The sequence below is a fragment of the Artemia sp. Qi Xiang Cuo genome, chromosome 10 (genome assembly GCF_049724085.1).
Source record: "Artemia sp. Qi Xiang Cuo chromosome 10, ASM4972408v1, whole genome shotgun sequence".
Classification (NCBI taxonomy): Eukaryota; Metazoa; Arthropoda; class Branchiopoda; order Anostraca; family Artemiidae; genus Artemia; species Artemia sp. Qi Xiang Cuo.
Window position 1 is genome coordinate 20,506,349 of NC_142803.1, and position 21,000 is coordinate 20,527,348.

The 21,000-nt window shown below is 34.8% G+C and overlaps 2 protein-coding genes across 2 annotated transcripts in view; both read right to left on the minus strand.

Moving 5' to 3' along the window:
• LOC148947569 (uncharacterized) overlaps positions 1-6,955 on the minus strand; it is a 44,622-nt gene extending 37,667 nt beyond the window's left edge. The window contains exons 1-2 of the mRNA XM_089096154.1: positions 6,821-6,955; positions 364-422 (exon numbers count right to left, since the gene is read on the minus strand). Of these exons, the coding sequence (XP_088952280.1) occupies positions 364-422; positions 6,821-6,860 (99 nt within the window). The 5' untranslated portion in view covers positions 6,861-6,955. The remainder of the gene's footprint in view (positions 1-363; positions 423-6,820) is intronic.
• Positions 6,956-11,710: 4,755 nt separating this feature from the next.
• The window catches only part of LOC148947570 (AH receptor-interacting protein), a 43,666-nt gene continuing 34,376 nt past the window's right edge, over positions 11,711-21,000 (minus strand). Inside the window, exons 5-6 of the mRNA XM_089096155.1 lie at positions 18,149-18,291; positions 11,711-13,008 (exon numbers count right to left, since the gene is read on the minus strand). Coding sequence (XP_088952281.1) covers positions 12,806-13,008; positions 18,149-18,291 — 346 coding nt within the window. The 3' untranslated portion in view covers positions 11,711-12,805. The remainder of the gene's footprint in view (positions 13,009-18,148; positions 18,292-21,000) is intronic.

A 21,000-nucleotide genomic window follows, 5' to 3' on the forward strand; every position in this document is an offset into this window, starting at 1 on the left:
ATTGTATATACTTCATTAGATATTAAGTCATTAACACTAAGATATTTATATACAAATTCTTTGAAATACACAATTTACTTTTCCTTTTGCTTCTTTGGTTCCATAATGTAATCACTAAAAATGAGTTTTATGAATTCTGATTAACAGGGGAAAAAATCCAAAAAGGGAAGGGGGGCAAGTTGAAATTTCATCCTGGATTTCAGAAAACCTTTCTACAGCACTAATTGAGCCTGAATGAAATTACTTTTAGGATTGATCCAGCTTAGCCATCATAGCTGAAATGATTAGGAATGGTATCAGGTTAACCTGTTTTCTGATTGTCTGGCTTGGAGAACACAACTAAGTATTTTTTTAAACATTTACCTGTATTGTACAGAGTTGCCTGACAAGGTTTTTCCTAGTATGTTTGCTGAGATCTTGAGCTGAAAGAGAAAAAAAAATAAGAGTAAGCCAAGTGGCAAATAAGTCAAAATAGTTCTTCTGCAGTTATTGGTGTCACCTACGTATTCATCAGTTTGTATTGAGCAGCAAAATTTTTCTTTTTCATTTAAAGAGGTCTATGATACATATAACTATATGCTACTGGCCAAGAAATTAGAAAATTGCTAGCTGAATTGGTGGTTAGCCTTTATCAGACAAGAACTTTTACAAGAAAACACTGCTTATTGACACAAAAAACCTGCCAATGACCTTAGCCTCATTCTTAATAAAGGTGGTGACAATCCTTAATATGTTTCCACGTAAAAATTCAGACTATGAAACAATACCTGTCAAAGTAATATTTTACCAGGGATACCAATAAATGTAACCCAGGCTAATCAATTAGAACAGGGCATGGAACTGGATTGGGTTTATTCTGAAAATGTATATTTTGGCATTTCAGCTCCTCCTAGGAAGGAGTTTTCTAATACCCCCTCCCCCAGTTTTTTCCAAGTGTCTGACTGCTTGCACATGATGATTTTCGAATATGCAAAAATCTAGTCAGAAAGTTTTTATGCATATGTTCCCCCCCTTTCTAAAGTTTTGAGGCCTCATCTATAACATACAAACTTTTAATGTTGTAAAAATGTGAGGATAAAATCTTCAACAATGCATGTCACTGTTTTTTCCCTTACATGAAAATTTCACTAACAATGAAACATTTATAGGCCTTTTTTGGACTAGATTATACAAAATGTTACATACCTAATAAAGATCATACAATACAAGATCTACCTTCTATTTATTTTAATTGGATTTTTGCTGCATTTTTGTGCTGAACAGAGATATATTAACAATGTTTTAAAATAAAACTTAATACCTATTAAATTTTCGGTTTTCAAAATCAGTAATTTTTTTTAGGTTCCTTTTATGCACACACTGGTTTTTAGGGTATTGATTTACAATTGGAAAGAGTTGCTCTTGATTTACTGTTTAAAACCATATTGGGTCCAGAGGTGATAGGGGACCAGCACTTACCAAAACTGCTATGGTATACAGTACAGTTAATACCCTCTATTGGATCAAACTATATAATAAAGAAAATACATAAAGAAAAGTTCTACTTATTGAACTTTCAGAGGTGCTCCCAGTTTATTTAAAATCCCCTCTTCAAAAACTGAATAAAAACCAAGACTTAACACCAAACTTGTTTATTTTATTGGTACACATTCTTTTTTGTTCTTGTTTCTCATCAAAAGTTGTTAATAACAGCAATATAAAAAAAGAAAGAACAACCAGAAAATTTAGGTTTTAACCTTAAAAATTTTCTGATCGTAATGAAATATGAATCATGTTGCTGTAGTGTTTGGCACAGAAGAGGGATAAAATACATTGTTATCCAATTTCTAAAAACGTGAAATAAAATTCTTAAGGCTAACAACACTGCCTGAAGGTAATAAGCAGTTCTCTGGTTGATTTATAGCCCAAAAGTAACAGAATAACTCAAGAAATCCAGTTTGGAAGGAGTATGGTCAACCCTACATATGAACCCTACTTCTCTCTTCTTGTATGCATAAGAATTGGGGACAGCAAGATGTCCTTATTTCCCATTTTATCCCCTTTTCTCCTGTTGAGTGGAGACTCCTTACAAAAGATTAAATGTTGTAATGCTGTATGAGTGAAAAAGCTAGGGCAAATAGTTGTAGCAACAATACCAGTGGCATTAATGAGAGGGGATGTATCCCCCTAAGCTTTTAGCCACCCATTAGATTTTTGAAATATACCTTCTTTTTGGTGGAGGGGGGGCGGTAGTTTCATTGAAAAAAAAGCCTTTTTTGGTATAATTACTGAAAAAATTAAAGATAATGAGAAATTCCCGCCTAGAACCTTAGAAGTGGTCTAGCAATTTAAGCTTTGATAAAGCTGCAAGACAAAATGAAACATAACCAGAAAAGCATTCACATAATTAAAACCTTTGCCAGGCCATAAAATAACAGTTAAACATATGCAGAATCTTGATAAGAGCCAAAAATAATTCTTTAAGTATCTTTGGGAGACTTCCATGTTCTTAGAACAAAAACTTTTGCTCAAAAGGACTTCATTAGCATAACTACATGCTGATTAAAGGTGTTCCTATTTGATATATTTACAATTTCTTCATTTGCAGTTACTTTCTTCTCAAAATCTTTAATCAATGGTCTTCTAATGCAGTATTTTTCTTTTTCTTTTTGGATGTATTAAAAAATTAAAAACTTCCAGATGTCATAAACCTTAACTGTGAGTGTCATGCTAAAATTTTGAAGATAGTAGAGGATCCTCAAGAAAAACATGCCAAGATCAATACAAAGATGATGAAAGTAGTTATCAGAAAAACATGCAAAGAATGGTGGCAGCCATAGCAGGTACTGAATTGGATGACAAAAGAAATGATCAGCCTCACAAAATTGATCATATTGAGCTATTAAGAACAGTTCAAGATATATTTTCTCAAAACCAGATTTCTTAATCTAACAACAATCTATTTTAAAACTTTTCTATTCTAAAACTATTTTAAAAATCATCATAGATCCAGGAATTTTGAACATGTGACTGTTAAATAATAACAGAACACAAGATATTTAAAATACAAGTTAAGGAGGTGTGAAGTAGAGACCATAGATAAAATTGTGAAGATCTGAAAGATGCAGCCAGACAGCACAATAGTAAAATGCTGTATTAGCATGTTAATAAGTTGAGAGGGAATAGTCAATATGGACTTGTCCAAGTTAAAGATATAAATAAGGCCATAATTAGTGATAAGGAGAGCTAAAGAGAGATGGGCAGAACATTTTGAGAATGACCTAAACTGTGATAGAGTTACAAGGAAAACTACAGGAAAGAATGAAAAATTTGTGACACTCTGGACATGAAGCAAGATTTATCTTCTGAGAAAAACTAGTGACATTATTGAAAGGGTTAAAAAACAATCAGGCTCAACTTGCTGATAGTGTGGTAAATGAGTGTTTTAAATATGATGGTTATGAAGTTAAGAGATACAATACTGCAGATGTACAAAATGCTTTTTGAAAAAGGGGAAGTACCTAGCAACTTTAGGAAAACTTCAATAAAATCCCACTATAAAAAAGGTGATATATAGGAAGCAAATTACTTGGCATGATGATACTTTTTACACTTAGAGAGGCTGTAGATAAAGTTTCAAGAGAAAAACAGTGTGATTTTAGGAAGGGGAGAGGAAGCATCAACCAAATTTTCTTTCTTAGATTAATCATTGACAATTGCCTGAGTCATCAAATGCCATTAGTCCCAAGTTTTATGGATTATGAGCAAGTGTTTTATTCAGCTGATAGAAGAATTTTAACAAAGGTTCTATTCTTGTATGGTATACCAGATATACATATTGAAGTGATTAGTGCTAAGTAGACAAATAAGATTGCTGAGGTCAAGGCAGGAAATAAGGTTAGTTGCTAGTTTTATACAAAATCAGGGGTCTAAGATGGGTTGCATCCTATCCCCATTTAGATGGACTTTGTCCTGAGGAGCAAAACAAAGGCAATAAGAGAACATGGGATAAATTAGGGAAGTAAAACTCTACTAGACTTAGATTATGTGATGATTTAAGCATCCTAGATGGAAATATTGCCAAAATGAATAATTCTTAGAGGTTTGACAAGTTCAGGGTGCAAGCATAGGTTGGAAATTGATGCTAAGAAGATCAAGTTGCTAAGACAAGGAATAAGTGAAAATGGAGAGATTATTTTAAGTAACAAGAAGATCAGTCAAGTGGACAGTTTCACCTATCTAGATAGTATTATTAATAAATATTTTCAGTGCAGTGAAGATGTTAAAAGTAGAAAAGCCAAAACCCAGAATTTATTTTTCACAGCTGAAAAAAGTTTAAAAAAATAGGAAGATAAGTCTGTGAACCAAGATTAGAACATTTAGAACTTCAGCAAAGATATTGGTCAAGTGTGGTTTTGAAGCATGGACACTCTAAAAAACAGAGGTAGATCTGCTAGATGTTTTCCAGGGAAATTGCCAATGGATTGTATTGTCAACTGCCAATGTTCAAACAGTAAGCTGGACAAAAAATGTGGTTCACTCCTGCTTTCTAGGGCTATAATCAGAGAAAGGTTGAGATGGCTAGGACATGTTCTGAAGATGAAAGGTGACAGATTCTCCATGATGGCAAAATATCTAGGGCCAAACCAGAAGCAGGTAATCCCCAAATGGGGTGGGGGGGATGTTATAAATGGATATTTAAGAAAATTGGGAACTTCTTGGTAGGGTGCAAAGAGGAGAGTTTTTAATAGATCAGAATGAACAAGGAATGTGTGTAACTGTGTTGGCCTTAGGCGGCTTGTTGCTGCAGGAGTTGCTAGTAGTATTAGTAGCATTTTAGAAAGGCTATCAAGTTGAAACATTTATAGAATGTTAATGGGGTTGTTGAGCTTAAAGATACTATGTGCATCATGGTTGTTGATGGGCATAGCTACAGCATCTCATCAACAGCTAAGATTATCAATTTAAAACTTCAGGAAATATCAAATGTGATATTGAACTATGTCAAAAATCACTATAAAAAATTCTCTTTGTCAAAATACCTTCTTTTTCCAACTTAAAAGAAAAAAAAAATTCAATTTTCTCCATGCTAAAATGCAATGCATAAATCTTTTGAAATTACTGCTATAAATTGTTTTTATAGATAGCATTCATCCCAGCCAGGTTCAACAGATGAGTTCCTGGCTGAGTACATTGATTTTGAATTGAAGTTAGGCTGTATTAATATTTTGTATTATCAGCACTGCTCATTAAAAAAACAGAATTAACAATGACTGGGATGAACACTATCTATAGGACAGTTTATTTAGAAATTTATAGCAGCAATTTCAAAAGATTTATGCATTGAATTTTAGCATGGAGAAAATTGAATTTTTTTTTTATTTTAAGTTGGAAAAAGAATGAAAAAAGGGGAAAGACTTGATGATAAAGGTTTTCCCCTTGGATAATAGGTTAACTAGGATCATTATACATATTTTAAAGTAAGAATTGATTTCTTAACATGTCTCCTTATCAGGAGTACCAATTCTAATTTTATACCTAATTTTAGTAATAACTATATCAATGCATAGCTTAGATTCTTAGCTATTCATTGATATATACAATTCTTCTCAATTCCTCTTTGGTAACAAGATGTGAGGGTTTTAGTTTTACGTAATTTTGCTCATCCAGATACTGGTCTTTTACCCTAAGTCAATAATATGAAATGCTGAAAAATTTTAGTAATAACTATACCAATGCATAGCTTAGATTCTTAGCTATTCATTGATATATACAATTCTTCTCAGTTCCTCTTTGGTAACAAGATGCAAGGGTTTTATTTTTATATAATTTTGCTCAACCAGATACTGGTCTTTTACCCTCAAGCAGCATTCACAAGCATGTCTAGCTAGAATCCCATGTCTAGACATGTGTCTAGCCAGAATCCAATGTCTAGGCAACAACTATTCACATGTAAAATTTGGTGCTTAGCTAAAACTACAAATTTAGTTTCAAATTGTCATTTCTAGCCAATCAACACAGCTTATGCAGGCAAAACTTTCAAATATTATAATCCCTATTTTTACTGTCACAAGCTAATGAATGAGATAAGCAAAACAACTGCCTTACTGTGCTTCATTATTATATCTGGTGTTGTATATTTGCCTAAAATGAAAAAAACAATTAATGAGAAAACAAAAATTAAATTTCAGTTTACAAATGTAAACAAAATGATGAAAATAGTGGATCTTGACACATTCTGATTGGCTGTAATCAAAAATCCTAGACATTGAGTTCTACAGGCTAGAACTAAATGTCTAGCCAAGCGCCTTGTCTAGCGTGTCTGGCTAAGCACTGAATTTTACTTGTGAACAGTCATTCCCTAGACATTGGATTCTGGCTAGACATGTGTCTAGACATGGGATTCTAGCTAGACACTCTTGTGAATGCTGCTTAAGTTAATAATATTAAATGCTGAAAATTCACCTATGTTTAGACATCAGGGGGTTGGGGAGTCATTTGTGATACAAATGAAGGTTATATTTATATTTACGTCAGTTCTACTAAAAGTCATTTCAAAGGGCTTCAGGCTCTTTGCAAGTCTGTTAGCCTATTAAGGGCTCCTAATATAATTTTCCACAGAAGCAATTATGAAATTATGAAAGAGCATTAAAAAGGCATCAATCCACTAGTTTCTTACATATCAAAAAATTTATTATCTACAGCGTTGCTTTTAAAACTTATCTTCAGTTTTCTTACAGCAAAAGTAGCCTAGGCCTTGCTTATGTAATCACTAGTGAGCTGGAATTGTGTGATGGGAAAAAGTTAACATTACTCCATATATCATAATTGTCAATAATACCTTGTCTTAAAAGAATTCTAAGCGTCCTAGATGAAGGCATAATCCAACCTTATAACAGCAGCAAATAGGTGCCTATCCAGGTCTCAATGAAAAAGAAAAAAATCTTTTCTTCTACTAAATAAATATGAAATGTTCTTCTTCATTATCAGAAGGAACGCGCAGTTTTTGGGTATGTCCGATAGATACTGCAAGCGAAAATCCAGCGATATTCACCGTTATTGCCCGAAATGCTACGTGCAAAATGTATTGCTTCCTCTGTAAACAATTACAAACATGTGGGCTTACATATTTGGAATTGGCGTTAAATTTCAAAGATTCTTTCTCCCTTTTTGATTCTGTAGATTGTTTATTAAAAGCCTCAATTACGATTCAGGGAACAATGCGACTAAGGATGTTGTAATACCTTCTCGTAGTGTTTTAACAGTGTTTTTGGTGTTCGTAGTGTTTTAACAGTGTTTTTGGTTTTTGGTGTTTTAACAGTGTTTTTGGTGTTCGTAGTGTTTTTGGTTAGCTAAATTCGAAAGATTATCCAACCAATTATCCTAGTCCTAATAAAAAATCTAACAAAAATCCTGCAACTTATCCAGGATAATTATGAACGCAGAGCTTTCAAACATTCCATGTACTGCACTTAGCATCATATCGCAATGATTTATCCCCGGCCTAAACTGGTGTTATTTTTTCAGCCCTTATGGAGAATTGTTTTGCCAAAAAACAGCAATTGAAGCAAATGCGTGTAAATATTACCAGCATATGGAAGAAAACGTGCTCAAGGATTAAGCAAATAGCTAGTTCTTATAAGAAAAGGATTTCATATAAAACTGACTAACTCTTTTAGACTAATTGAAGTTTATACAAAAAAAAATACCATAACACATATGAACTATGCTTGTCTGTTGCAGCATCTTATTTATGTTTTTATAAATACTAAGGAAACAAAACTGTATTGAATTCGGAATCTTTCAAGTAACCACAATGCATTGAATATGCCAGGTATTTAATCTGATAGCGATATTATTAAAACTACTTGCTCTAATCAAAACATAGCAATCCAAGAAAGCAAGCAAGCAGCATGTTTGCATGTTTTAATTATATGCTGCTTAATGAAAATAGCAACGTAAAAAAATACAGTATTTTGCATAAGTACAACTTTCATTAATTATAAACTCTAGTTGTCCTTCATCAAATAGAGCATCAAAATAGCGTGAGGTACAGAGGTTGCGGCACGTTATTTTAATGTCTGAAAAATCAATAGTTATGTTTTGTTTTTCTTTATTTTCGTTCTGTTTTCTGAAGGGTGTCAAAGAAAAAAAATTATCAACTGGCATTTGAACCTGCAAGCAGTTAGGAAACATACAAAGGAGTCTATTCGGAAGGGACGCGTCACTTCCAGGTGGTTGAATTCACAAAATTACGCATAATACAGGTGACTCATAAAAACAAATATCGTGTGACTAGCGTAGATTTTGAGATTTCAGATATATACGAGTCTGATCCCCACCCTACTGAACACAGACCTCTGTAGACTCACTATTGTAGACATCTCTGTAGACTTGTTTAGAACAAGATTTACATATTCGGTACTTTAGCTCTCTCTCTGAAATGATAAGTTTCACGATTTTCTAAATAGATGTTATGACCTTATGTTGGGTATTACAATTTAAAACGCATCTTGTCTTTCACTAAACAATGTTATTTGAATATCTAACCTGGTACCTATGCAGAAATTTATTTTGGAGGGCCCTGGTACTCCGCAAGGCAGAACCTAAAAAATGAGACCAACAATTTAAAATTAAAAGAAACTCTACATAAATTCTAGCTTCTTTGTGGGGCAGGCATGAGGACCCCCAAATTTACATGTTCAGCCCATACCCTCCCCCCAAAAATAGATAAACACCATTTGAAATTACTCCCCCCCCCCCATAAAAAAAACACTGTAATCATTTAATTTTACATATATGTTACAGTAAATGAAGTGATGTTGACTAAGTAATGAGCGACGTGTCTCCTATGTCTTTTTTTTCTCGGCCACCTTCTAGGGACGATGTGATTGTGGAAACTTTAAAGGGGTTCATTTAATCTGAGATTGAAATTTTTATATTCCTTTTGTAAAGGTCAAAATTAATTACAGAGTAACAAGCCCCCAACGCCCCTTTCGAGACCCAAGGCATCCCCGTAACCATCCCCCCGCCCCTCCTCCCATGACATTCGATATAAATATTGAGATGGCATTTTTAATTTGTATGATAGTAATGTTTATAAAATATGATCCAAGGGGACGTGACCCAAGGAGTCCCAAGGGCGATGGACCCAAATTATGCAATTGATCCAATCTTAAACGATATAAGTGACAGAAAAGGTGGATGTGTTGCTCCTTGTTTTAACTCAGTACAGAAGTCATTTAGCATCCTGAATACTTGCAAAACCAGCTTAGTCCTGCCTCGATGAAAAATAAACTAAGTATAAGTCGAATTTGGACTCGGTGCAAAAACAAGGGAAGTCTTGACTGAATGTAAAAACATACCAAAGAGTTTCAAGCTCCATATCTTTGCTTACGATGAGCAGAAACGATGTGAGTCCTGATTCAGCGCGAAAACGGAACTATGTCCTGAATCACCGCCAAGACGGTCTAAGCTTAAACTGTGAGATTGTAGTCCAATGTGAGAATGTCAGAAATGGTTCAATGTGAGAAACTAGCTTAGCCCTGATTCAGTAAGTAAATGAACAACGTTGTGGATCGATTTTAAAACTATCCGAGCCATAAATTCAGTGACGAGGTGCAAAAACGATTCAAGTCCAGACTCAAAGTGAAAACAAGTTAAGTTCAAGACATGGACTAGCTCAATGGGCATAAGAAAGATGGGGACATTGAACCTTTTTTGAACCAGAATCAAACAAAAATTTTGAATTAACTAAGGGAAGGAGAAATGTGATGCAGTGGTCTCTCCAATACCCCAAGGTCAGCGTTTTAGAACCAAGGCAGGGATGTGGCACAAAATCACGCCACAAAAATCTTTAACATTGCCACTTTAGCACGCCACTTTAACAAAAATCAGGCCATGATTTTTAATCTTTATGAGAAGTAAAGCTGGTCTGGTTCACTTAAGCCCAATAAGTAATAAGCAAACTCAAATTCAGTTACGCCTGTTACAACAACAAGACATCCCAATCCAAATAAAAATAAATATCCACTTGTCCTGAAATTATTGGAATAAAAATGATTAATATTTCAAGCCTTAACTTTTATACGGTACATCGAAAAATAGACATTTATTTACTAATTAGTATAATTAAACCAAAATAATATCAAAACAATACAAAAAGATGCGACGAGACATTATTCTGTGGACAAATATATAAAACAAAACTTGGCAATAATATGACACTTACTATACGACATCGATAAAATTTTAAAAAAGATCAGATGAAAAGACGGAAAGAAAAATCGACTAAAACATCTAACTCAAATTGTAACTGAATCAATAACTCCTACTGAGTGATTTCTAAAAAGAAAAGTTAAAACGGGTGCAAAAGTAACAACAAAACGAAGCACCGTATAGTAAAGTAGCAACAGTAACAGTTAAATTAGGTCCCATAATTTGGACCTGGAGACACCCCGTACCCGGAGACAATACAAGCCCAGTACCCAGTGACATGCCGTACGACTCGCTACCAGCATTCCTTTGTCCCCTTTTTTACAGACATGGTCAACAAATCCTAAGAAAAGTAATATGGTTTTATTCATTTTTTTTTTGTTGTATTTGTTATTTATATTTGTTGTATTTGTAAAAACCCTCGGTATTAGTGCTTTTAGCGCTAAAAAGAGTAAGTTTAATGAAATATGTCTATGTCTAAAATAGAGAAAACGTTTATCAAAAGCATGGCTTTTTTCATATTTTTTTGCAAAGTTGGAAAAAGAAGAGAAAAAAAAGGAAAGAAGTGAGGATAAAGATTCTCCCTGGAAAATATGTAATCTAGCATTATTTTCCATTACACTTGACCTTACACTTAAGGTCCTAAATTTAAGAAAAGCTAAAACGGGCGCAAAAGTAAGAACTAAATATACGAAGCACCATGTAGTAAAGTAACAACAGTGACAGTGACACTAACGACAGTAACAACATCAGTGACAGTAACAACAGTAAATGTCTGACAGTGCCAGTCTGACAGCATAGTTTCGTCTGGATCTTATACTTAAGGTCCTAATTTTTAAATCCAAGATCGCCGAAAATACAACACCAACAGCAGAAATACCCCGTCAGGCAGGGGCAGGTAAAGAACTTATGCTTGGGGAGTGCACCAACCAAACTTGGGCTCCCTTGTTGGCATTTTCACCCTTACTCACTATGTAATAAAAGTATATTTTAGAACTTCATGATAGGGAAGGAAACTTGCCCCTATAAACACCCCGAGGATCCACCCATACACCCTTTGTACATCCAAGAGAGCTTTGTTTGACGTATTGTCATTAGGTGTATTCAACCCTACTAGAATTTATTCAAGAATAAACTTCTCTTGGTTGCTGTAAGAGAAAGTATATATTCAAAAAAAAAAAAAAAAAAAAATGAAGTAAGTGTCAGGGCTAGGGACATAACTTCAGGTGACAGTGGCACGAAACTTGATATATAATACGCACATTATATATATATATATATATATATATATATATATATATATATATATATATATATATATATATATATATATATATATATATATATATATATATATATATATATATATATATATATATATATATATATATATATATATATATATATATATATATATATATATATATATATATATATATATATATATATATATATATATATATATATATATATATATATCAGGGGCGGATCCAGGATAGTTTTAGGGGATGGGGGAGCAAAATAGGTTGATCCGATAAATTTGCGTTAGGAACAATTTTAATTAACGCAAATTTGAGTTAATTAAGTAACACTTTAGACTATGTTAGGGGGTGTGCGCCCCCTTCACCCCAGTATCAGCCACAGATATATATATATATATATATATATATATATATATATATATATATATATATATATGTATATACATATATATAACACTTACTTTTGGAGTTCTAAAGCTGGAATTCATTAATTTGACAAGGGTTTTACTCCAGATCAAAGAGTGTGAGAGCGGAAACTGGTGCTTTCCAATTAGCAAAATTAGTTTGACTCCATTTGAATTTTGGTTTCAGTCCCTTTCTTTACAAAAATAAATGTTGTTATTTGAAAAATTATAAAATACAATTTACTTCCCCTTACCAAAACCAAAAATTCCACGGAAAACAATTCCTGAATAAGAAACTAGTTTAAAAAATTATGAAAACAAGTTCTTTAGCTGACATTTTTCCCTCTTCTTAAACTCTGACAATATCTAAAGTTTCAAATATCATTCTCCCCTTTCCCTAAAAAAGAAAAAAAACATACGGCTTTATCTGAAACTATTCCATCCGTTTTCATGGAAGGGATCAAAACTAAAACTAATAAACAGAATAAATAAAACTAAAACTAAAAAATATTAAACAAAAAATACAATAAATTCAATAAATAAAAAATAAATAAATAAATTAAAAATAAATCAAACTAAATAAAAAATTAATAAATTAAACAAATATATAAAATTAAATAAACCCATTAAATGAATTAAATAAAAAAAACCCAAAACATAAATTGAAAAACATACTAAATATAAAATAAAAGATAAAAATTAAAAATCAAAGACTAAAAAACTACAATTAAGGAAAAAAAAAAAATCAATTAACCCCACTCTAGCGTTCAAAACAGGCATAGCCAAAATTAGTTTGACTCTATCTTAATTTTGGTTTTTATTCCTTCTTTACAAAGAAAAAGATGTTCCTTTGTTTTTTTTTATTCCAAACTTCCTTTCTTCGCCTCAATAAAACAAATATTCCACGAAAAACCAAAGTCCTGAATAAGAACCTAGTTTAACAAGCTATGAAAACAAGCTTTTTAGCTGACGTTTTTCACTCTTTTTGAACTCATTTACTCTTCTTTCCATCTCACCAATTTCCTTTTCCACTGCCGTTCTTAGAGTTTTGTCGCTTTCTATTGCCATATAGAAATCCTTTTTGGCTCCTTCAACATCCCATACCTGTGAATGACACTGACCTCGCCTAAACAAGGCTTTTACATTACCTAAAATACAAATATAGCAGGTCAATCCAACGACAAGATGATAAACTATCTTACGGTAAGGCCGTATCCAGGAGGGAGGGGGGTTATCGTGTATGAACCCCGCACTCCCTGAAATTTATGTCCGATCCGTAAAAAGTGAAAAAATATACACAAACAAATTTTTAATGCACGTAAAACCCCAGCCGAAAAAATACCCCCCCCCTCCCGAAATAAAATCCTGGATATGCCCTTGTCTTACGGTATTTATTAGCAGTATTAAAATAACTTAATAAATTAAAAACTCTGAAGGACACTGAAGGCTTGCAACTAATTAAGGACAAGGAACAAAAAATATTCAGAATGGAATAAATAAAATGAAACAACATTTTTGTGAATTAAGGGTTACTACATCATGGATGAAATAAAGTATCCTCTAAACCAATTTTGACAAAAACCAAATTATTTTAAACCCGTTGTAATTTTAGAATCTACATTAAGTTTTGGTTATTAGTAAACTTGAAAAATTGCAAGCCCTTTTTGTATAAAGAAAAAAAAAAGACATACAACGAAATATTATTTTACGGTCATACATTTTAGTAATGAGATGTCTTTTGGACCAATGTTGGAAGTAATCCCCCCTACTCTGTGCACATAGGCGGTTTTAGAGGGGGAGGACAAAGAGGGCACTTGCCCCAGACGCAGAAATTTTAGGGGCTCAAAATTTCCCATTAATAATCTAACGGTATTAATCATTTTGCAATTTTTGAAGTTGTCTTTTATTAAAAATAGAGTAGAAGGCGCGCAGTTGGCCAAATTTTGTATATGAATATTTTTTTTTTAATTTGGTCTGACAATTTTTGGGAGAAACGGGGAGGGGTGCGCTAATCAAAATTTTGCCCCGAGTGCAAGAGAGGCCAGAACCACCTGCCTGTGCAGGTATGTTAAAACGGACTCCTCATTCTACCTCTTCTTACCGTGGCAAATGCTTATGCAAGGATGGCAGACTGAAGTATATAGTACTTATAGATACTGTGTAACTAATAAAATGTAAAATGTAAGCCAGATGGGAATTTAAATGCCATGCTCCATGCCCAGATAAAACATAATCGGGTAAAATACAAAATATATTTTATTAGTTCCAGAAACCGTACACTTTGTTGAGGTTCGTTGAGTGTATTGCATTCAGCTTCATTTATTACACTCTTTGTCTAAGGCCTAAAACCCTGCACAACCTCGCCCCAAAACACCGTTTCATGATTTCCAAGAATTATTTTACACTTTGGGAGAATCCAAGTGTTTATCCCTCCCTTTTTTTCCCATGAGCACATGCTAAATCTGTAAACCATCTAAAGATTTATCATTTTCATCAGTTTAGTTTTAAGTAGCTTACACCCGACTGGTGTTTAAGCGCCATGCTTCATGGTTCATACCCATACAAAACTGACTTGGGTGAGACTACGAAACCAAAGACTTGACATATTGGATGGTTCAATGTCCTGAACATTTGATTTATTAGTCCAGGATAGCCTGTTCCTTCGGCAGGGAGATCTGCAACTTTGTTTTATTCCTCTGGCTCTTCAGTTTTAGCTGTGGCTTTTTACTTCTCTGCGCTTGAGTTTTTCTTTCTCTTCTTTTATTTTTTTTATTTTATTTTTATTTTTATTAACTTTTTTCACACTTTACAATTTGTATTTTCAAAGAAAATATTCGATTTTTCTTGCATTGTTGGCTGTTATAAAAAAAATATAGGCGGCAGTTGTTCTACGGATTACTTTTTGCTCAAAAAGTAAAGCCTCAGTTGATTAAATAACGCTATATTATATTTATTTACTTGTACTTGTTGCACGTTCAAGCCGCATCCAGGCTCAGCATGGCACCCAGCTGACGACGACATGCTTCTTTCCAGAGATTTCCCTTGAAAGTGGCAGGCTCCATGATCTTCCACGCTGGTAGCGGAAAAAATTTAAGCATTTTTTGGTTATATGCTCTTTTGATCTCCACACGGTGTGGCGAAACCACTTGAGAAGTCTCATTTTGACAACACCAGAGACAGGTGGGCAATCCCCACATGTTCTATTTACTTCGTCGTTCGAGACTCTGTTTGAAAGGCGAATGCCTAAAATATACCGTAGGCATTTGTGATGGACTATGTTTAAGTTAGTCATCACATTAAGATCTGTGACGAGAAGGACCGGTTCAGGGCTAAAACTTTTATACTTGTCGAGGGCCATAAGAATCCAATCGATGACGAAGTTGAATGAGGTCGGTGAGAGGAAACAGGCTTGACGTAATCCTCCTCAAACAGGAACAAATCCAAAAGCTCATCATCGACTCTAACTTTGGCCTCGGTTCCATCATAGTTTGTCTTCAGCAGCCTAATGATCTTCTAAGGGACGCCACCGTGTCCCATTACTGTCCAAATGGCATCTCAATGGACTGAATCGAAGGCATTGATGAAATGAATGAAGATTTGGATTGTTTCGTGCTGGTGTCTGAACAGATGTTCTAGGATCTGTCGTAGACTAAAGATCTGACCACAGTATCCCATGCCTAGTCTACATCCTGATTGATTGGGTTGCGTTTGTGAGGTTTTAGTGTCTCGGACCATATTTAAAAGTATAATTTCATACATCTACGCAGCAGTCCGGATATGCCTCTGGAGTTTTTACGTTCCATTCGGTCTCCTTTTTTGAAGATGGGGACAATTATCGATGTCTTCCATTCATCAGGAATGTATTTATTATCCTAGACATCCACAGTAATTTCAATGACCTCATCCGCAGCTGACTCAGGCAGAGCTTTCAGCAGGTCAGCAGGGATGCTTTTTTAGCAGTTTGATTGCCCTGACTATTTCCCCTTTATTTGGCGGGTCCGTGCACATGTTTTCACAAAAAAAAAGATTTTCTGACGAGCTGAATAAGACTATGGAGTATCGGTTTCCGATATTAGTAACTCCTGGTTTCAGAAATTCTTGGAAGTGTGCCAGTCACCTTTCGCTACGCTACTTGTCTGCAGTTTCCATCCTTCGTTGTGAGCAAAGGGATGGCAGATTGCTTCTTCTTCCCGGTATATTCTCCAAGAATCTGGCAAAATTTCCTTGCATCATTTTGTGAGGCGGTCATCTCCATCTCGTTTGCCATGTTTGACAAGTAGACCTTTCTGTCAGCTCTGATAGCAGTCCTGACGCAGCGATTATACAGCAAACTTTTTACTGCTTATCTCTTTCTTCATTGCAGAGAGTTTTAGTGTTTTCTCAAGAATCCATTTTTTGGCTTTTTGTTTTGCAACTTCGAGGATGTTTGTGACGGCTTCCTTCACACAGCCTTTGAACTTGTTCCATTGTCTCTCTATCTTGTTAGCGTAGTGTTCTGCTGAGTTGAAATCTTGATCAATACCTTCGTCATCGACCTGTAGGGTGATGAAGCCGTTAGATATTTGAAGACCAAAAAATCTTGGGATATATCTATCTTTAGCTTACATTCATTTATTTTTGACATGGTATGAGCGCCTCCTTCGTAATGAATCTGTACCTTAGCCTTGTCTTTAGCAGGAAGTGATTGTCATTGTTTGTACCTCTGTCAGTACCTCTGTGCAGTCTAAAGTCTAGCATCACCATCTTTCATCTTCGGGGTATGGGCAGATAATCAATTTGAGTTTCCAATCTTTAATCACGAGATTCCCAGGTATATGTGTGGCAGGGCTAATGTCTAAACCACGTGTTAGCCATGGCCAGATTGTTCTGCATTGCAAACAGAAGCAGTCAGTTTCCATTGGAGCACTTTTCACTGATTCCATAATTTCCGACCGCCTGCTCAGAGTCATTCAACATGCAACCAATCCTTCCATTAAAATCGCCTCCAATCACAAATATGTATTTTTGAGAGATCCTGTCAATGACCATCTGAATTTCACTATAAAACTGGTCTTTCAGCTGTTCAGGCGCCTCTCTAGTTTGGGCATATAACTTAAGGACGGTTAAGTTGTTGTTATGGCCTTTTTATCTCGTCCATACAATTCTACTAGATACTGCTTCATATTCGAGCAGCCTAGCGGCGGCTTTAGAGGAAAACAGGAGACCAATTCCTGCTAAACCTGAGTCATCAGATGGCTCCGAGTTGCATCATATGCCCTTCTTCCCAGAGGGCACTTCTACGGTAATGATGTCACGTCCATTCATCCTCGTCTCAGTAAGACACAGGATGTCAAGATTACAAATATGAAATTTTGCAGCTATAGAATCTTGGTTCAGAGGCATTTCATCGAACACACATTCCAGCAGCCATACCTTAGACCTTCTATTCTTTATATGATGGTAGCCTTTTGGAGTCTTTTTGACGAGGGCGCAAATTCTGTCCCATCGCATGAAACCGGGGATGACGTAGCAAACTTTTACCTTGTATTGCAATCATCATTATCTTTACTGGACAATTCTTGGAAATAAGGTTCACCACAAGGCCCGAGTCTTGCAGTTACTCGGAGCGTATTATCCAGCACATTTCTCGACTTGGAGCTTAGTAATTTTTACACCCTTCACCTCTTTGAGGAACACTGACAGATTTCCTATGCTGCCTAGGGACAGCTTCAAGGTCGAGTTTCATTGTCTTGAACCCTACCAGCACAGCAGAAATTACCGCAGAAATTTTCAGGCTTAGCTTGCCCCTTGTTCCTATCTTGAGCCAGCGATAGGATTCAGGAATGCTGAAGCCTATCGCTTCAGCAAAATTGTTCAACATAGAGAACATCCTACCACGGCTGATTCTATATAATTGGGATATGCTGAATGTCATTGCACCTACTTCAACGAGTTGAAGCTAAGCCTCCACTGATTAAATAATGCTATCCTATAAGAAGATTAACAGTAATATATGAAAATAAATTGTGGTTCACATACTATCTCAAATTTGCAGGTTCAATCGGAGTTAGACCTAAAATGTACTTAAGGGAGTTTAACTTATAAGTTAGCCTTGATTGGCGAATATATGAAATTCAAAATTGACCAATACTGGTATCATTCTCCCACAGCTAATCCATCTTGAATGGGATACCCAATAAAGACGTTTCTACATTGAATCCCATCACCCCTCCCCAAAGAGGTAGTGGTCCGTTATGTCTCTCAAAAATCACTTTGTTAGTAACACAAGCATTTGTTTTAACAACGTACCTGGATCTCTTTTCAGCACTTTGTCAAGTTGTTCAATTGCTTCATAGTACTGTTTCATTTGAATCTTGCATTGTGCATAATTCATAAAAAATGGAATTTGTTTCATATCTAATTCCTTCCATTCCAGTTCCCCTGGCTTCTCCCTAAGGGAAAAAAAATGAAAATCAAAACTTGTGTATAAAATCTCCAAAATTTCGAAATTAGTACTATAGGCTTTACTAAATTCTAGAGGTTACAGTTGGTTACTACAGAGCGACTTGAATTTCGATCCTTCTTCTCCAGGGGAGAGTCCTGTAGCCGCTGTACTGTAGTAACTGTTGATAAAGGGTGGACTGTCATGTTTGACGTTATAATGTGTTCAAATATAACATGGGTTATTTTTACTATGTTACCTCATAATATAAAAAGTATCCATCCCTAACTTTTCAGAATCAAATTACTACAGCTACTCTTTAAAACAATAATATCGATATATTCATCTCATATAGTATATCATAGATAGCGCAAATGCGGTGCCACAGTAAAGGGAGAAGTGACCCTATATATTATTTGAACGTAACTTTTTGATTACACACACAAGATCTTCTAGTAAAGAACAAACTAAAGGGAGCCAGGCTAATTTGTCTATATTGGTCTCGGTAATCCTCAGCATTATGATAATGGTACTTCATCCTTTTTTTCCCTCTCGAATTTGGTTCCTCGATAGACCTGGTCTGTTAAATGTCTTTTCCCTGCCACTGCCACTTTTTCCCTCCCACTTTTTACTTCCTTAAAATCTGGATCATAAAACAACTTAATACCCATGCTTATGTGTGGTCGAGTACTGTTCTTTTCAGTGGCCTTTTTATTTCTTTTAAATCGGTTTTTCACAATGTCTATGTCTTTTATGTCTATTATTGTTCCAATCATGGCCATATCCACGGGGAGGGGTTACGCGGTCCGAGCCCTGGCATTTATTGTTGTGACCTATGGTTATAACGTCATTCATGATCTTACATGCGAATAAGTATTTTTTTTTTTAATGGATTCAATTTTTAATATTATATTTTGTTAATTACAAAATTCACTAGACATAGCAATTTAATTTGAAATGAGTCTTTAAACAGCTCTCTATGATGTTCCAGTGTCCAGCTAACAATGGAGAAAAGAAAAAGAAAAAAGAGGATGCATCGGTGCTACCCATGCAAAAAAGATTTTCCTTGTTGTTTTCACGTCATGGGACTGTAAGTCTCCTGCATTAGGTTTTCAGTCATGACGACTCCAATGGTGTACTTTTTGTTTCATTCCAACACTATTTTTTAAGGGTTTAAGGCTATTTTTCTAATTCCCAAAAATTTATTTTCGGAACAACATTTATCTGTTAAGACTAATCGAAATAATAGTTACTATTCCTAAATCAGCTATAAATGGCAATTTTTTATCACTAGTCTTTTTTAACGCGGTTCGTCAGCGTTAATCCATGGTTCGTCCTTTACTACGTTGCAGCTACTGCTGCAACCATGATTATACTGACAGACAAGCAGACAAGCAGAAAACGCAGAAAACGGAAAGCAGAAAACGGAAAGAAACTGATTTTGCAAATATTTTGATATTGAGCTTTCATTGCTGAACGAAACTACCAATACGCTCAATAATCGTCACTAGCCATTCTACATAACTATAAAAATAATCAACTATACTAAAATAAAATCAATAGGATTTAAAAACTATATCTTCAGGAGGAATGGGGGAGGGTTTAAGTTTTTGTCAGAAAAACAAAGGAAATTGAATGAAAATTCACCTCCTCTAAAAATCCCCTTTGCGCTTCAATAACGATTCTATTTTTAAATCTAAAAGTATTTGAAAATTTTACCCAGAAAATTTCCACCACAGACAATTCTTCTGCCGAAAATCCGCCGTGGGATTCCACCCGACAATTCCCACCTGGAAAATTTTCCCCACATTTTTGAAAAGTATTTGAAAATTTTATGTTGAATACCAAATTAATGAAATTGTTAAATATCAAATTTCGAGAATTTATCGAAAAAGGAATTTTATAATTTCGGAAGTGTGTAAGATGGCAAAATTCATAATTAAATAACCCGTTAATTAAATATCCAGAAAATATGAATAATGTGATCGAAAGGGACCGCGAAGTAATTGCGTTGAGGGCTATCTAATTTCAGTCAGTGCCAAAAGTATCAAGAGGGCCTTTGGAGGAGGGGGGATTTTATACCTAAAATCTTCGCAAGAGTGTGCCCAATAGCCTCTTAAATTTTCTTGGCGATCGTATGAACTGTGATGTAATGCACGCAGAATACACAGACAGACTGACATGGCAGGCTTGTACATATGTGATTCTCGAATTACGCATTAACATAATTATCGTATTATTCTTCAGTTTTAAGCCATGCAGTGGCAAATCAGCAATTTCAACTGAATTAAGAAATTCTGGGTTTGAATTCAATTCCTCTTTGTTGTTTATTTTTGACACAATCATACATTTTATAGGATTTGTATTCTCCTTTTGTTCGTTGTGATTCTTTCTGTTGCTTTTCTTCTAATCGCAGATTTCGTCGGACGTCGTTTATGTTTACGATTTGATGTTATCTTGCTGTCACTTGTCTTCTAATCGCAAATTTAGTTGTCAATCGTATTCATTTGTGATTCGCTGTGATACTTGTTGTCGTAGAGAACATTCGTTTTATATTGTATTTTACCTGGGTGATCGCATCAAACCGGTGGTCATAGAAAATCGAGTGAGGGAGCACTTACTCAAACAAAAACCTTAAAGTTCTAATGCCTTACTTAAATAGCTCGTTGGGTTACATGAGTACTTTACGGACCGGTACTGTCATGGATCAAAGCAATTC